Source organism: Poecilia formosa, unplaced genomic scaffold (genome assembly GCF_000485575.1).
Source record: "Poecilia formosa unplaced genomic scaffold, Poecilia_formosa-5.1.2 Scaffold525, whole genome shotgun sequence".
Taxonomy (NCBI): Eukaryota; Metazoa; Chordata; class Actinopteri; order Cyprinodontiformes; family Poeciliidae; genus Poecilia; species Poecilia formosa.
Window position 1 is genome coordinate 86,058 of NW_006800464.1, and position 18,085 is coordinate 104,142.

At 36.7% G+C, this 18,085-nt stretch overlaps 1 protein-coding gene across 1 annotated transcript in view; it reads right to left on the reverse strand.

Moving 5' to 3' along the window:
- itfg1 (integrin alpha FG-GAP repeat containing 1) overlaps positions 1–18,085 on the reverse strand; it is a 149,654-nt gene that overhangs the window by 71,040 nt on the left and 60,529 nt on the right. Inside the window, exon 10 of the mRNA XM_007540226.2 lies at positions 13,143–13,294. Within this exon, the coding sequence (XP_007540288.1) occupies positions 13,143–13,294 (152 nt within the window). The remainder of the gene's footprint in view (positions 1–13,142; positions 13,295–18,085) is intronic.

Consider the following 18,085-nt stretch of genomic DNA (forward strand, 5'->3'; position numbering starts at 1 on the left):
ATGAAGACTTAATCATGTTCATGACAGGTGTTATGTCATGGTTATGATGGTGCCATGACAGTCTTATTCAACCCCCTTCAAATAAAGTGTTACCTTGTTTTGTTACTGTTTTGAAACCCTCTGTGTGTCTTTATTCTACTAACAAGCTGAACTGGAATTAGCTGCTGTAAAACACTTATTCATTAAAAGTAAAATGACAAGACATGTTGAAAAAAATGAATGTTCACAAGGTAATTGAAAGCAGGGGTGTGCTCAGCTGGTCCTCAAGGGTCAGAGTCCTCCAGGTATTAGACATGTCCCTGGTCCAACATAGCAGCTTTAAGTGGTTGAATTACCTCTTCAAGAGGCTTCAACAGATGTTAACCATCATTAGATTTAGGTGTGCTGAACCGGGGAAACAAAATACAACATGCAGGATGACGGTCCTTCAGGACTGACTGGGCACCACTGATTTAAAACCATGGAACAGAAATTTTATTTCAAAGAGAAAATTAAACAATTAAAGTGGCTATTGCTATTTATTATTATTATTATTATTATTATTATTGCTTAAGTTTAAAAGTCATTCATCTATTATCAAATATAAATGCTTACATTGGAAATTTCTTACATCCATCATTCATCCATTCATTCAAAACATTAATTTACATCTGTGATATCATATTACATGTTTTCTATGTAGCATTGCACACATTTACTCTAATTACCCTACAGTAGTTTTATTAAAGTAAGTCAGTAGATAATTTATAACTGAGAAAGTAAAATAGCCTTTAAATGATACTATCTGTACTGCCATCTATGCTGCCTTTCTATGCTATGCTAGCTGAGTATGCTATACTGTCTGTCCATGCATCCATCCAAAGAAAGGGTTGCAGGGCTATAACACTTTTTCCACAAAGGAGCCAGCTGTGAATGTTCAGCTCCTTAGCTTGGCCACCGATGATGGCAGATAACCATTTTACTAGCAAGGGTAAGTTGTTTCTCTGTGCAGCGCATACACAAGTATGATTTACAATGCTAATACACTCTTCCAGAATTGGATTAGTTGGTTTTTACTGAGCAGTGTATTTATGAGAAGGCAAATAAAGTCAATTTTATTCATAGATTCTAAAGTTATACTGTCACAATATATTGACAGTTTCAGGAAATATGTAAAAAAACATAACAAAACAAACATATTTTTAATAAAAGTTACATATTCCAGCTTTAAACATTAAGGTTATTGGTGATGTCTTTAAACCTTGACGTTGTATATTTTATTACTTATAACATGGATCCAAAATAAAACTGGTTTGGTTTTGTTATTTTGTGTAGCATGTTTACTGCAAAGGCACAGACAGAATAGATTAGATGTATCCTTTAACTGAGGACGGGAGGCTTGTCAGGCGGGGTTAACATTATTCTGTAACTGTCAGACACCGAGCCTGACCTACAGCCTGAATAGTTCTACACATAAATGTGTCTAAATGTGGGCTGTGCAGATGTGCCACATTTCTCCAAGGCTTTCCCTGTCTCTGCACTGATTCGTGAACCTCGGCAAAGACAGCTACGATAATTGAAGGTGGATCGTACAGGAGAATAGCAGTTCTGGTCTCTGGGATTTGGCGTCGCCAGTAATCAGCTGCACGGAGCATACAGTGCATGTGACACGCTGTCATGTAGCATCGGGAGGTACAACAGAAATCACTTAAGTTCAGCTGTCTCCATCTGTGACCTCATTTTGTATTCCAGAAATAGCTTCATCACACCTCATACTGCTACATGCATACTGGGCTACATGGGATGCTAACGCTCCTGCCAGCATGCACGTTTGTTTGCAGAGGAGCCTGTCGGAGGGCAAGGTGCGACATTTAAACCGTTCCTTTTATGACGAAGGGGTGTGGGGGCTTCTTTTAAAGCCGGACCAGACCATTTCCACATCAAACACTCCGGGGCCAGCAGGATGTGCTTTCTTCCTGAGGGCAACGGATCAATAGCGTATTTGTGTGCGTGCCTGTGACCTCCAGTGAATTTAAAGGATACTTTAGGGCCCTCAAAAAAATGCTAAGCTTACTTTGTGGTACAGAACTGTTGTTAGTACAAAAATCAAGTAAAATCTTTCAATGCTGATGCAGGAAAAAGCATAATTTCACTTGTAAACTGTAGAAGTCCAAAAAGCAGAAAGTGTTGGAATTAAACTTTCACTGTTTGCAGCATGAAACCATCACCGCTTCCATTTAAGTGGCAACTTTGTTAAAAACCTACAACAGTGTTTATTTTTTATCTCTGGAACAAATCTGCAAGATACTATCAGCTTGTTGTCTGATATAAAAAAAAACAAAAAAACTTTTTGTTGTATTTACAAGACTCTTATTTTGTTGCCTGTGAGCTGCAAGCAGACTCTGATTGCACACAGGGATAGAGAATTAGGTTAAGGATGGAAACAATGGGCTGGAAAAGTGAATCAATTTATAACTGCCATCCAAGCAGCGGCAGAGACTCTCAACAGGGCGGATGCTAACTGTAAACCAAGTATAAAGTGGCCCACATAGCTCCCGTCTGACTCCACTACTTAGCCTGGTTCATTTCCATCATCAGTCTTCAAAAACCTCCTCCTCAATAACAAAATTAAAAAGAATAAAATAAAAAAACTGTTTGAGGTTTCTTTTTTTGAAACACACACATGTTTTTGTCCTATTTCCTGACTTGTATTGGACCATTTCCAACACAAGTCGCATCACTTTCATGTGGAAATCCTTATATAAATGCGCGTGGTAAAATTGAAACCTATATGTTTGAAAAAGCGACCAATTTAAAGGTTTCACTTTTCAGTAGCTATGTGCCCACTGTTCTTCCTGTAGAAGACTGAGAAGCTGACTTTAATAAAATAAATACTGTAACCTGAAACCCCAAAAAAGAAAAAATATCGTTAGTCTCTAACGTCTGAGAGCAGAGGCTATTTTAAAATGTTCATGCTGAAAACACCAGTGGAGAGACAATGAAATGTTTACATGGAACAGCATGGTAAAGTTTGAGTTAAGACCCAGAAAAACAAATGTTATTGGTATACGAACATCAAACAATCCCATCATAACATGTTGGTTTGTTGGAGCACATGGTTTCCACCAGCGTATTATAAGCCTGGTGGGTCACCAGGCTTCACTTGTGCACCCGCCAGACTAAGCAATGCTTGGTTATTATTATTTTTACATATACACCAGTAACAGTGATAGCAAAGACAGGTTAAAGAGTCTCTTTAGTAAGAACCACAATGGCAACATAGCATGGTCAGTATAGGGTGACTGAGATCAAGTGTTATTTTTTATTCACCGGGTCGCTCTAACAACCGCCTGTCTTTACCCGTCTACACCATAAAACCCTCAGCGAATGAAGTGACAAGTCATGGATAAATTTTGAACACTTTAATTAGGATAAAATAACTGAAGTGCAAAAAATGTATAAATGGCTTAGCAAGTTTTCTGGAGGAAACTCTGGACTGTGATGGGAAGAAAAAAACATTTTTCAGCATATTCAAGTCTTACCGTGAACCATTTATCGTACAGTCGTGTTCAAATTAGAAGCTTTGTTTATTTAAGGGACGGTTAAAACATTGACGTCATTGCTGATTGTCTTTCTTTTCTGTCACTGTATTAACATTATTAAAATGTATTCTTGTATAGAGCAGCTCACAATTCTCAGTATCTTAGTGGATTTTATAAGCAGCTCCCTGTTCCCACTTACAATTCTTATGAAGCAGTGAGGGTGAATTTTGGGTTTACACACACCACTTGGGTATATTGGCTTGTAGTCCGCTGAACAAAAAATGATGCAACACAATGTGTCGGTCTTTATATTTAATCAATATTAAAAATAACATTACATACACCCTAACACATTACAATGCAGGACTCTGTAGCTTCTATTTTTATTGTCAGTGAATATCAACTCTAAATATGTTCCAGTTGGAGGCACAAATGTTATGGAATGACTAATTCAGCAACACATCAGAGCATATGTGATTGTAACATCCGAGGTGAGGCTTTTATTTACCTCGGTTTTCATTCTTCAATTCAACATCTGTCTTGTCGACATAATGAAATAAAGACAGTCTTCCCTTCTGTCTTTTTGCATGCACAGACCCCCTCATTCAATCCCTAAGAGGCCTTTAAAGCCTTAACAGGAAAGATTTAATTAGTTTTTAAAGTAAATGGGTGAGAAAAAAAGTCATTATGTTTATGCTGAATGGCAGCAGTGCTTTGAAAAGGGAGAATCTCTGGTGGCTGTTGTTGGAAAACTAGGGTTTGCCTGTACAGTGGGGAAAATGGGGAGGGGAAAAAAGCAAATGAATGTCCAAAAGCTGATTGCTTAGCAAGTATGTCAAGTAGTTGATGGATTGGATTGATAACCTATGAACTGTTTTTGACAGATAAGGGTTGTCTCTGTTCAGGGGAAGGACAAGGAGAACACAGACTTATGAGTTATTTCTAGGATAAATGAAAAATGATACGTCTGAATGAAATTAGGACCTGGAGTCTTTGACAGCTTGCTTAATATTTACACAGAGGAGGCAGCAGTAACCAGAAGTGAGAACGTTAGACAAAGAGGACAGGATGAAGTGTCCACTACACACACAAAAACAGAATAATCTGACAAAACATCTGGATGAAGTAAGAGTATATCAGAATAGTATTGGTATTGGCCAATATTCGCTGTAATATTTAATATTGGCCATTCCGTCAATATAACTCACCAACATAAAAGGTGTTTTTATATGACAAACCAGTGATGACGCCTACAGCTCAGCTCAACCTCAAATTTGCACTATTTTGTGTTGTTGTTGTTGTCTTGGAGAGCAAATGTCATGAATAAATTTGACAATAAACATAAAGCAAGTTGAAAGTGTTATTTTCAGCTTCATTTTTAGCATTTAGTAACAGGCTAAATTGACAAAGACAATGCAGTATTTTAATTCCACAGTAGAGAAAGTCATATAATTTCAATAAGTAGGTACAGGAAAAAAAATATTGTATTGGTATCGGTTATCGGCCAAATGAGTTTGAGTATATTGGAATATATCGTCCAATTGTGCATCCCTAACATAGACCAATAGTTTTCACACATTGTGCTGCTTGGTGAGAAATATTTCGAGCAAAGAAGCCAAATTAACTAGACACAATATGTTTTTTTTTAATCATTGAATCAATTCCGGGTTTTTCACATTTTTCCACTAAGCTGAAAAACTGTATTGTGGAATCACCAGTTCTTCTGTCCTTTATGTCTGTTAATGATAAAAACGGCTCTGCTTCAAAAACAAATGGCGTCGGTGAAACTGAAGCATTACCGACCCCCAAACACATTAGGACAACCTTTAAGAGCACCATTTTATGGACGTGCAAGTAAAAATTAATACTATTTGGTTACAAAAAAAAATAAATAAATAAATCTGAGCTGACTGTAGAAAAAAAGAGGATCCAAGCCAATTAAGAGCTCATCTGCTGCATCAGCTCTTTTTTTGGGGGGGGAAAAACATCAGCAGCTCTGAGCATCTGTACCTATTACCAGCAGCACACTTTACTCTACTTGTGGTTAAAACTCATGGTCACAGACACAAAGTACATCTATACACCATCTGCATAGATATGTCTATTTGGACTAATAATTATTCTGAGCAGACAGAAATCCAGATACCAAAAATGAATATAGAAAGAAAAGATTTGTCAATTTTCTGTCTTTGTTTCTGAATCATAAAGCTCAGATATTGATTAGTAGAGGAGATAATTTTGCAGGTGCTTCACAATATGAAATATACTTTCATTTATGAATTGATCTCAGTTAAACACAAGCAATTCATCTCATCTCTTAAGTTTTATTTCTCATTTCTTCTGTATTATTCTTCCTTTCTCATCCTATGTAATTCTTTTTAACAGCATTAATTGATCCATTGCATATTTGTTTACCTGGTAGTGTATTGATTTATTATTATCATAACTATTACCTGTTTATTACCTTGTTATTTTGAATTCTTTACAGGCTGATGACAGTGTCAATGTTAGGTCATTCAGTTCACCATCACTGTTTACACAAGCGGTCATTCATTCATTACCCTGCAGTATTTTTACCCCCTTTTCACCAATGTGACTTTGTTATGCATCCTTGTACTGTAATCTATAACAAATAAATAAATAAATAAATAATAAAAATGTTTTGCATTATCATGGCCTCAATCCATTGGGAAAAAACTGCAATAAAGTGGAAACTTAACTATGGATTTCTATCATTGAATTGCATTGACTGCATATTTAATAAACCTCATTCAAACAATGTTGTGCTGGTACTAATTAGTTCATTGACTATGATTGTGATTCTAAGGCCAAATTAATATTGACATCAGCCAACAACTGTGGAAAACATAAATCTTAAACATCTAGATATGGTGCCATGCATCATGGCCTGTTCCAGCCACAAACTTAGACCGACTTTATTTTTGTTTTGGATGGAATCAAACATAATGGTGAAGTGGTAGGAAAATCATAATTTGTTTATCAATAAGAAAGCTGAAATTTGTGCCATGAACTTTAGTAGATAGCAGAGCGTATTTAGGACTCGGTCTCGCTCTGATTTTTTTCTCCTCTATTCTATGCTGTGAAACAGCTCAGGCTCAGTCTGACTGGATGAAGTGTGTCTGTAAACATCCATCTTTAACTCTGATGCTGTAGTTGTAGTGTTAGCTGCATGTTAGTGGGTTGCTGACGTGCTTGCTGAAAATGAACCTCCAGTCCAAACCTTAATCACCAACAGGTTTCCTTCTACTGTTGCCTCGCATTTAGCTCCATCCATGTCCTCGTTCACTATCCTTCCAACATTGACGTTTTCTTTTTTAATCAAAAATCGTAATGAAACCGTAACAACTCTGGGTCTTTAAAAGCTGAAAGCTGTCCGGATGACGATCTGACTGTTGTTTTCATTTGCTGCAGCGTTATAAGCCGATGTGCACATAGGACACATGCGAACATGTGATTATATCCAAGTCACTTGAGGCAGATCAGACTTTCAAACTGCTCTTTAATCAGTGTGTGGTGCAATGCAGAGAAGTAAGAAAAAAACCCCACATGATTGCAGCTGAGGATAATCCCATTCTATGAGGGCTGCTGACTGACGTATCCGATCGTATATCACACACACACAAGCAGATGCACACAGGCGGTTTAAGCGTGACCTGTAGTTGATGTGGTGTAATATTTACTGATGTTCCTCAACAGCACTGGAGCGGCAGCTGGTAGAGACTTCTGTCCAATCACACGTCAAACTCCAGCCGTACCTTTGACACTTGTCAAAGGGTTTTGTTGGTAATACAGAGGCAGACGGTTGCATAATGCATGCAACATGATGCGGCTGTCCTCTGCCTGTCTGGTAACACTGCTCTGTCACATTCACTCATCGGTGTAGCGCTGCTAATGGCTACCAGCTGAAAGTATCTGGAGTTAACAGTGAGTATTCTTAATTTTCTGGAGAATATTCCTGAATATGGAGCTGCTGCTAATTTAATGAGCTTGTGTGTCTGCTCTCATTAATGCTTACATTAAAGGAGGTTGACTCTCTTTGTCAAACACCGTCACTTATTTAATATGATGATGGAAGTTTACAAAGTGCATGGAAAAAGTTATGCTTTAAAAATGTTCTTCCCAATTTCTGACTGTTAATTTATTTCCATAATCAGCTGTGGTGCTCCTGGTGGCAGCATGTTGGAGTAGCTCTGTTAGGTTGATTTCGTTCTGTGATTTATAAACTAACAACAATATTTTAGGGTGTTTTCACACCTGATAGTCCAGTAGACTCGAGTTGGGAACCAAAATTGCAACCACACCAGAGTTCACTGCAGACCAAAACCTAGGTTTTTAGGCTGACCAAACTTCACCTTTTTGGTCCACATCAGAGTTCGATTGCTCATTCACAGCTCCCCAACTGAACCAGTCTTTCCAGGCAAATGAACTGGAGTTTGATTACAGCAGACTAAACATGGCTCGTGTGAACGCAACCTTAAAGCCAGTGTAAGGACTTCAGAACTGGGGTGATGTGCTCCATCCTCCTGGTTTTAGTGAAAACGCGACCAGCAGCGTTCTGGGTGTATTATAGGTTCCGTAATTCTAGCCTCTAGCTGCCCACTTAAGTGGTCACGCTGCAACATTTACACAGTCAAGAACTGTGTTTTATCCATAGGAATCTTGTGAAACATTCTCGAACAGATAAAATCATAAAAGAGAAAAAGCAGAATAAAAAAAATATCTACTTTTATAGCGCTTTACCTCACAGTGTGTGTGTGTCAATGTCTCTTTCATTATGCCGGTTCACTCGTCCCCAGCGTCCCACAGTGCTTGTTTTTCTGCAAACAGAAACATCTACAAGGCTTCCTCTCACCAGCCATGTACTATTTGTTGTGATGATCATCTGTTTGAGCGTGTTTGCCTGCATGTGCAAGACGCAGCAAGACAGGCAGAGAGAGAGTCACCGTCTGTTCTGTGACCTGGATATAACGCGGATCCTCAGGACACGAGTCGTATAGAGCTTTCGCTGAAACACATCGATACTGACACAAATATACAGATTCACCCACATCTTCAGTCTGCCCCGTCGTTCTTAATGAGCCTTTGCAGAAGCGCTGACACAGAACTTGTCTCCCATGTAGAGGTGATCTATTACTTTACAAAAAAAAAGCTGTGTTATTAGTTTGGTGCCTCTTTGTAAAAAGTATTCATATCCCCTAAGACTTTTCACATTTTTTTCATGTTGCAACCATAAATCTCTGTATATTTTAGTAGGATTTTCTGGGAGAACACAAAGTGGCTCATAATTTTGACAAAGAAAGAAAAGGATTACATGGTTTCCAAAATTACTTGGAATTTAACAGTAAATAAAATCCAGTCCGCCTTTACAAGTCATCATCCTTACCAAATATAGTCCACCTGTGTGTTATATAATCTCAGGGTAAGAGTTGCTATGAGGCTTGTTAAGCTCTCAGCACTTTCACAGTCTTCACAGGTTTTGAAAAGACATGGAGTTCACACTTTCAGGCCGGTTTCTGCAGATTTTGGTTTCATGGCGGAAAAAGTGGGGATCACTGACTTTTGGTCAAAACGACTAAAGCCAACCTAACACATCGAAAGCGACGGCACAAAGGTTTTACAAGCACACCATAGGTGGCGGTAATACAAGATATAATTCTGTTTTCATGTCATAAAATAGAGCCATGCCATTTGAAATACTTTCGGTTTATCTCACAAGCTGATTGTGTTTCTTGATGTTGTTATATTCCTGTTGAAAATTTGGAACATTTTTGAGGATGTTTGAACTGATTTCTGAAATTAACCTGATTCTAAATGTTCTTTCCATCTTGATAGACAAGTGATATAATGTTTAGACTATATTATTGAAACAAAAAATGTAAAGTTCATATTAATTTGATTTCAACTGAAATCAATTTTCTTAATTATATTAAGAAAATTATATTTTCTTAATATAATTCAGAAAATTATATTAAGCCCCGACTGAAATACTTTATTTCACAAATTAACCGAATTTGTCAATTTATCAGCATTTTTGCCGTTTGGATTATTTTAAAACGACTATTCATTATTTACTAGTTTATTCTTCAATGACTGTTTTTCTCCTTTGTATGATTTAGTTTCTTTTTCATCACCATGCAACTGTAATTAGGTGATAGCTTGTTTAATCCAAACTGTTATGTAGCTTTTTAATTTATTTATTTTTTCGGAACGTAAGCAAGAAACTGTTGTAGAGCTGATTTTCTTTTGTCCCAGGTGGTTGACACATTAACAGTATGCTGTCAAACCTTTAAATAAGCTGTATTAAAACTAACAGGGGAAAAACAGGGAAAAAAACAACAACTTTAAAATGTTGTTTTATTTCTTAATAGCACAAAAAACGTTGAAGTTTTTAACTTAAACTTTTAAGAAAAAACACAACGGAGCAGCTCTAGAAGGTGACCTACACACTCCTCGACAACATTTCAGTTTTAGTTTAATTTATTCCACTCGCTGCGTCCATCCGCTCATTGTTCTATTGTTTCCAGTAGATTACTTTCATCTCACACCCTCTGCTTTTCTGCTGTGAACAGTGAAATGAAATGAAATTTGAAATGAAATTTTATTCGAACATGATACAAATATAAAATAAAATAGTGCACAGTAACAAGAAGTGCATAAGAAAGAAGAGAAAATACAGATTTTTTTGTTTCAGTTAACATATCATGCTCAAAATGGGGTAGGAAGAAGTGAGAACTTATAAACTCCTACCCCTAAACAGTTAAATCAGTATTCAGTTTTTGCTGGGAGGTGAAGTGAACTGGCAGAACTTTTATCTGAAATAAGCTATAAATAACTAATTGAAAGGATAAAGAGAAAGCTGTAATGTAGTGGAGGAGTGAAAGACAGAGAAACAAAGACGAAGAAGAGGGACTTAAAATAGATCAGTTATGGGTGGTCCAAATATTTGGTTAGCTGAAAGCCTCTTGGCAGACAAAGAAGGAGAGAAAAAAAAACAATCAAAGATAGAGCAAAGCTTTCGTGCATGATGAGCGTCAAAGTGAGAATAAAACAGATATTTTCCCAGCAGAGAAAAAACAAACATCAGATCACCTGATGAAACTATATAAACATTCTAGGTTTGTGAACGGAAATTGTTGTTGTGAGTGAAAAGTGTGAAACGCGACTTGATATCAGAGTTTTTTAGTTTGAGGGGGAACATCCAGAACTATATGCCTTCATCCAAGAATTTATCATTTTATCCTGTCCTATGAATATTAAAATATTCAGAAAGCATCTTAAAAGACATTTAAAGTTAACAGCAGCTTGCTGAATGGGAAGAGTTTGAAGGGCCTTCAGACATATGCAGCCAATAAAACGACCAGGATGGAGAGGTTGATGTCTATGTGCTCATTACAGAGGTAAGTAGCCATAAATGGCCGTCACACCAAAACTGATTTATTTTCATGTTGCCACGTAGAAATAAGGCTAAACAGCTGCTTTGATCCAAAAGGAACATCTTGTGTTGAGTTCCGACCAAAAGTGACACATGTACAGGTTGAATTTAATAACATTTATATATAAAAAACATTTATTATAAAAGCTACCTACTGCTGCTTTAAGACAGTAATTTGTGATAAAGCTTCACTTCTGTATGTACAACAGACAGACCTCCGGTCCTTTCTTTGAATGTTGATGTTGTGTAATCCAATGCTATAGATGAAGTATGATTCCATTCAAAGCTTTGCAATGAAGATGCTCCAAGCACAAGATTTCAAAGCTCAGGCTTAAAATGAGAATCAAATGGAAAAAGGGAAATAGAAAAATAGAGAGGCAATAGCTGCTAGGATAAGAGCGAGTGAGATGGAACTCCTCTTCAAACACAAAAAGTTAAGCTCAACACGACTTACTTGTGATTATATAGTGCCTGTTTTAGAATCTGGGGTCCAGAGGTATTTGTCTTTAGCTCCGGCTCAACTTTATCCCATCTCTAGCGTAATAAGCACAAGCAGGCACACTCTCTATTACTCTCTGTCTTACACGGAAATCAGTATGCATGGACAATCACGGCTCTGACCCCTGCAACTATCTTATCTTCATCTCTGAGGACAGATAATCCACATAAGTCCTTCAACAAATACATACGTCCCGTTCCTGATGCGCATGGCACTCGTGCGCCGGAGCGCGGTGCAGGAATTCTTTAAAGGGCCGGTTTATCGGGCTGAGAAAAGTCAGCGAACAAGTTCACCTTAGCTGTCTGTTCTCCTGCTTTTCTGTTCAGATTAAATTGAGAGAAATTGGTTTTTGCTCCCAAGTCTTAGATTGGGGTTTGATCACCGAGCGATCTGTGGAATTAAGTCGCTTGTTGTTTGCACACACACCAACATGACGACTCTGTTTGTAAGTAAAAACCAGAGGAGACGCTAAAATTAACAGGAAGAAGAACTGTTAGATCGAGTACATTCATTTCATAGTAGTCAGTGCAATACGCGTAGCCTGAACAGGATGATTTTTGTGAAAATAAAATAAAAACAGAAACATTTGTAATTTGCGGAAGCCTTAACAATTTGCATAAGCTCCTTAAGTATGTATTTGGATTTATTAAGCTCTGATCCGTGGCGTTTTGTGTTCCCAGTTTGCAGCAGCTAAAATTATCTTGTCAAAGGGAGAAATATTTCACGGCAAAATTAAATTATAAGGAATTAGACGACGTACATCAAAATGAAGATGATTTGGATTTGTGTAGCTATCCAAACTGACCTGGGCCAAAAGTGAAAAACTACATGTTGTTTGGGTTCCTACAGTTTTTTTTTCCCAAGCTCCCACCTTCCCAGACTCAATTTCTAGGTTTTCTTTCTGCATTTTTTTTCTATCATCATGAGAAGTGGAGGACAAAACGTTCACCTTAAACAATTTTTACCCTGTGCATGGTCTGGCAGGGTCGCACTGACCCCGCATGAGGTTTTAGGATTTTTTAGCATTAAGATCAAAACAGCATCTCACTTTGCACTTTGACTAAGCCACTCCAAACCTTCATTTTTCTGACTAACTGTTAGATAACCTAAGTGTGCTTAAGCTTAAGGTAACAAACTGATGGCCATTCATTTACCATCAAAGTTTTTAAATCAACTTTTTTAAGGCAAATGCAACAGCCTGCAAGTCTTTATTAGCAGGATACACAATATTTTCCTCAAAGTCTTCAAGTTTCACCAGTCAGTAGTTTCTCCATTTGATGGTTCTCACTATGGTTCAAATGACTCCAACACATTAGACTGACTGAAAACTGTTGATAGTTTGGTTTGGTTTCTCATCTGTTTTTCTCAGCTCCTAGATCGAGGCATCATGCGTTGCTTCTTTAGATCTTTTTGTCTACTTCATGCTGTCAAATGGTTTCTGTCTCTTGTATAGTTTTTTACCCCTTTAATAAATGAGTTGAAAATATGCAAAAATTATTTTGATGATCTGAAATGGCTAAACACAACTAAAAAACTAAATCAGTACAAATGTCAAAGCTGATTTAATTTTTTTTTTTACAGCATTGTCTATTTGTAAAGAATGATATGAAGCATGGACCTTCATTTTTCACCAGAAAACTGAGAACACTGATAGGTTTTCTCTTCTGACCTGCCGCTGGTGTTCCGGAGGATCACTAGTGCATCAGGGAAGCCGTCCAGGTTGTAGTCGCCGAGATGCAGGACCACTGGATGGGTGGGGTCTCCTGATACAAAGCCCCAAACGGTGTCCCTGTGCTTGAAATCGGACAGGACCGGCACCCACTGGAAAAACAAAAACATACAATTTAATACCTTATTGAGTCTTTAAAATGAGATTTGTCTCTACCATAGAAATAAAAAAACAATTATACTATTGGGATATTGCGAACTTTATGGACTTTTAATCTCACACTTTTAACTTTTCAACTTCAAGTGGCGATGTTGTAATCCTCCCTGTATGCTTTTTGTTGACTATCTTGTCCATCACATGGTCACCAAGTAACCATACAGGCAAAACAATTATTAATTATCTAGATATTTTTGATAATTTTCATTTCAATAAGGTTCTGCAAAGTGACTGGTGAAGGTTTAACAATCAGTTAAAGGGGCAGTATTGTGTGTTTTCCAGCCACATAGTATCATTTTATACCACAAGCAAGAAACTATATTACCTTCAGTTGTTAATGCAAAATCATTACGGCTAATTGAAACTGGGCCTCTGTCTCTTTAAGAAACTCCTGCTCTTTCTGAAACTCTGAGTTCAGGAAGTCATCACAACATGGCTCCTCCATTAGCCCTTTAGCAATGTTTTTACCAACACATTAGCGTGTTTTTAAAAAATTTTTCTAATTTTTTACACAAAAAGTATAGTGCATATAGCATGTCAATAAACAATTCATAAAGTATTTCGAACTGAGAAACTGTAGAAAATCATAACTGCATTACTTTGAAGAAAATAAGATGATTGGTTTGTTTAATAACTGAAAATATGAAACAAAATACAAAACAACAGAAGAAGACACACAAAAATAATGGATGTTATGATCACTTATAAGAAATACCACAACAAATCTTGTCCTTCTCTCAAACCCCCAAAAATCTATACTGTACAAAACAAGTTTTATTTGCTCTACTCGAGTAAAAATGCATTTCCATCACTGCATACTGTTTGTATGCGGTGATCCCAAAGAGACACAGAAGCAAAAAGCTGCAAATTTTAACTATTCATGAATGTTAAACAGGGAAAGCAGGTGCAGGAGAGAGTCACCAGAGACGCTCACCAGAACTGCCACTAACAGCTCTTAATAAGACACCATCAAGGGAAAGAAATGTTTAAAAAAAAAAATAAAATCAGCACAGAAAATGATGTCACCTCTGCAGGGCTCATAATTACAGCTGTGTAAACTGCAAAGACCCAGATACAGGTGGAGAATTAGCCGGTTTTGGCCCGTTTATAGGGCAGCTAGTTAACAGGTGGAAGTAATGCTGATCCAAACGTCAGCAGATTCTCATCGCTGAGTCATCAGCCTTTTCAAATGACACAAGCTGGGGGATCTAATCATTAATATTCACACTGAAATAAAGCCTTAAAAATATGATGATTTAATTAAAACTTCTAATAAAAATAATGATGGAAATTGAGCTATCATTTTAAAGTTTTTTTACATTTTTATTTGTCAGATTTCTGTTCCATAATGCATTAGGACAGTTCCCTGAAAATGACTTTTTTTTTTTGCATAGTTTTTCAACATGACAAATTATGCTTTTAGTTGGGGTGTAATGGTAAATATACACATACTGAATCATAACAGTAAACATTCACAAGTAGATGCATTAAGGTGACAGGATGCATCACAGTGATCACAGCTTTCACCCAGGAGAGCCACGACTGAAAATGAAAACAAAGACACTTTCAAAAAATAACACCAGTACTAAGGTGACTGGTTATGATACAATGCAGGACGTTATAACCAACATTGCTACAGTTAAATAACACTACAAAAATAACAAAACTGAATTTGGGAAAACATTTTCATTAACTGAAATAAACCTAAACAGTAATTAATGGGGAAAAACTGTAACTAACTGGAACTATAATGTTTATTTGTAAAATTAACTAAAATGTGCTGAAATTATAATATCCTTTGTTTTTGCATTTATAAATCTATTTATTAGTGTTTTGAACTGATGTGAAATAGATTTTTTCCCCCTCACACCAGCCGTTTACGTCAACTGTCAGTAAATGACAGTATTCCAACTTCCTCCTGGTGGCGCTATCACTAGTCTGCAAAAATAGCGACAGCAAAAGTTGGGAGAAAACGGTTGGTTGTTTAACAGAAACTGAATAGATTTTTGAAAATGTTAAGTTCTGTTGAGTATTAATTACCAACGCAATGAAATCACAACACTTTGACCTTTTTGAATTCTGCACCTAAAAATTAATCAGAGTATAAAAACCTAAAACTACTACTAGAACTATGAAAACTAAACAATATTTAAGTAACAACTAATAAAAAGTATCAAAAACACACTCTGAAAACTAATTAAAACTAACTGAATGAGATATCAAAAATCACAATGAAAAAGAAAACACCAAAGTAATGAAAAACCCAGATATTATAATATATATCATATTATATTATAACTCATCTACTGCTTTTAAATATGAAGTGTGTTATTTTCCAAGCTTGTAATGATACTATATGTGATAGTAGATGTAACAGAGCCATTTGTGAATATGCAACAAGCAATTATGAAATATTTCATTACCACAGGTTAATATGACATGACGTGTCTCAATAGAAGAGAATTACCCAGAATTACCAAAATGATTTATTCTTTGCTAAGTGCCACAATAATAAGGCTTTTTTCCCCCCTTTTTTACTTAATGTATTGAAACTTCCCTTAAATTCAGAAGTTTACATACGTTTCCTCAGTATTAGGTAGAACTGAATGACTTGGGTCAAGTGTGTTGTTACAAGTGTAATTTTGGTTTGTTCCTCCTGACAGACCTATACTAACCAAACAGTTCAGTTACAGTTTCATCAGAAATCATGACATGTTTACAGAAATCACAGAGTCTTTTTCTCTCAGTGTGAAAGCTGTGATCTGTCTTTTTATATTGCTCTTGGAGTAATGCCATCTTCCTTGGCTGATTTCAGTTTCAACTCATATCACTACAGCGCTTGTTTCACTTTATGACAACACTCTCTTATCAACTCCAGCCAGCATCTTCACACCGTCTTTTGCTTTTGTTCAATGGTAAATATGTACATTGAACCGAAAATGGACTGAATTTATATAATGTCGTTCCAGGCATGGTGGCCACTCAAAGGGTTTTACATCAGAGTGATGCAGCACTGGATTGTGGGAAGTTAAACTGAAGCAGAGAAGCAGTGAAGTCGGTGATGTGGTAATTTTTTTCAAAGGTTTTATTGTTAGGCCTATAACAGTACATTTTCCTGCACAATAATTTGTCCCAGAAGTTGTTGCGACAAATGATAATGTTGTTTTGAGACAACTTTCCAGTAATATAATGGTAATGGCATAGTAAAGTACGAACATTTTCTCAAATATCTATAAACTTTATATTCTAGTGAGTATCTAACACTGGAACTGGAAGATGTTTTTTATATCCAAAATAAATCAACAAAACAACAACAACAACAAAAAATAAGCTAAATTATGAAGTCTCTGTAAATAAAACTGTCCATCAACAAAATTGCTACTTGAGACCAAATCACCAGACTGAAGACTTTTGTCATGTTTTTTGGTAGAAAGAGAGAGAAAAACAATAAATCATGGCAAATAGAAATGACTGAGTTTGTTTTGATTTTTCATGCGATTGTTTTATTACATATAACGACAGCCCTAGTTATTGGCCTTACCGGCAATATTAATATCCGATATAGGTATCGGCCCAGATTTTCATATCAGTGCATCCAAAAGCAGGATCAAGGTGTATTCACATTCACTCTCTTTTTTTCATTCTCTCTTACTTGGGAAATAGACAATTATTTTCCTAATGGAGCTGAAACAGGCAAAGTTAGTAGAAATCAATCAATCAAGTTTATTTATCACATTTCAGCAACATGGCAGTTCAAAGTGCTTTGCTTCATAAAAACACAAAAAGGTCATAAAAATATGACAGTCACCGATTGAGAAACCAGAGACAAACATTACATTTTGTTGAGGGCTATCGTCAAAATCATCGGTGTCAATCAAATATCTGGATAAATGTTCTAAACCCAGTATTAAGTATTTCTAGATTTTTTTCTGCTTGTACCAAACTGAAATCTTCAAACCAAAACCAAGGTACTCGGCAAAGTGTGACTGGTGCGTACTGCTGCACCGCCACAATGCAACTTAGATTCACTGCTGAGTCATTACTCTTTTCATTAAAGTTACAACCTCATAAACGAAGCCCCTGTTTTGCTCAAAATCATTGGAATAGTGCATTTATAAGCCCTCAAAGACAGTTACTTGAGAACCATGATTGGAGGTGTAATTGAGCTAAAGAGGAATGAACAAGTCACTTCTAAGCTGGATATTTTTTCTAGACTGAACTCTAATGAAATGCTGCTCTGTCTGGCTCTCATTAAGTGACCACTGAGTAATGTTGCAATGCGGTTTAAGGAGCTGCCTGTATGCCAGATGGACATAATACTCAGCAATGATTACTGCCATAGCAGATAGAAGTGCTTGAGCTGACCATGCTGCAGATGCTGGCAGAGAGAAGAAAAGAGCGAGTGGGAGAGCTTTGAGGATGCTGCCAGTCTATTTGTTGGCAGAAGACGCAATGCTCATTCCGGATGGACATATTATTACGGTTTCTCCCACGCATAATCATAAATTTCCAAAGGTAAATCAATTAAAACTGGCAGTGAAAACGAGAAGATGCCAGTTATTTTTATGTCGCATTTCAGGCCGGCTGTTTCAAAGCAGTTATGAGAAGACGGATGAGGAAAGAAAAGACGGATGCACATTAAGTTTCCAATAAATATATGGCTCCGTTCCAGTTGTAGACTTAACTGGAAGCTCAGCTGTTAGTGACACATTACCTTCATAATCCAC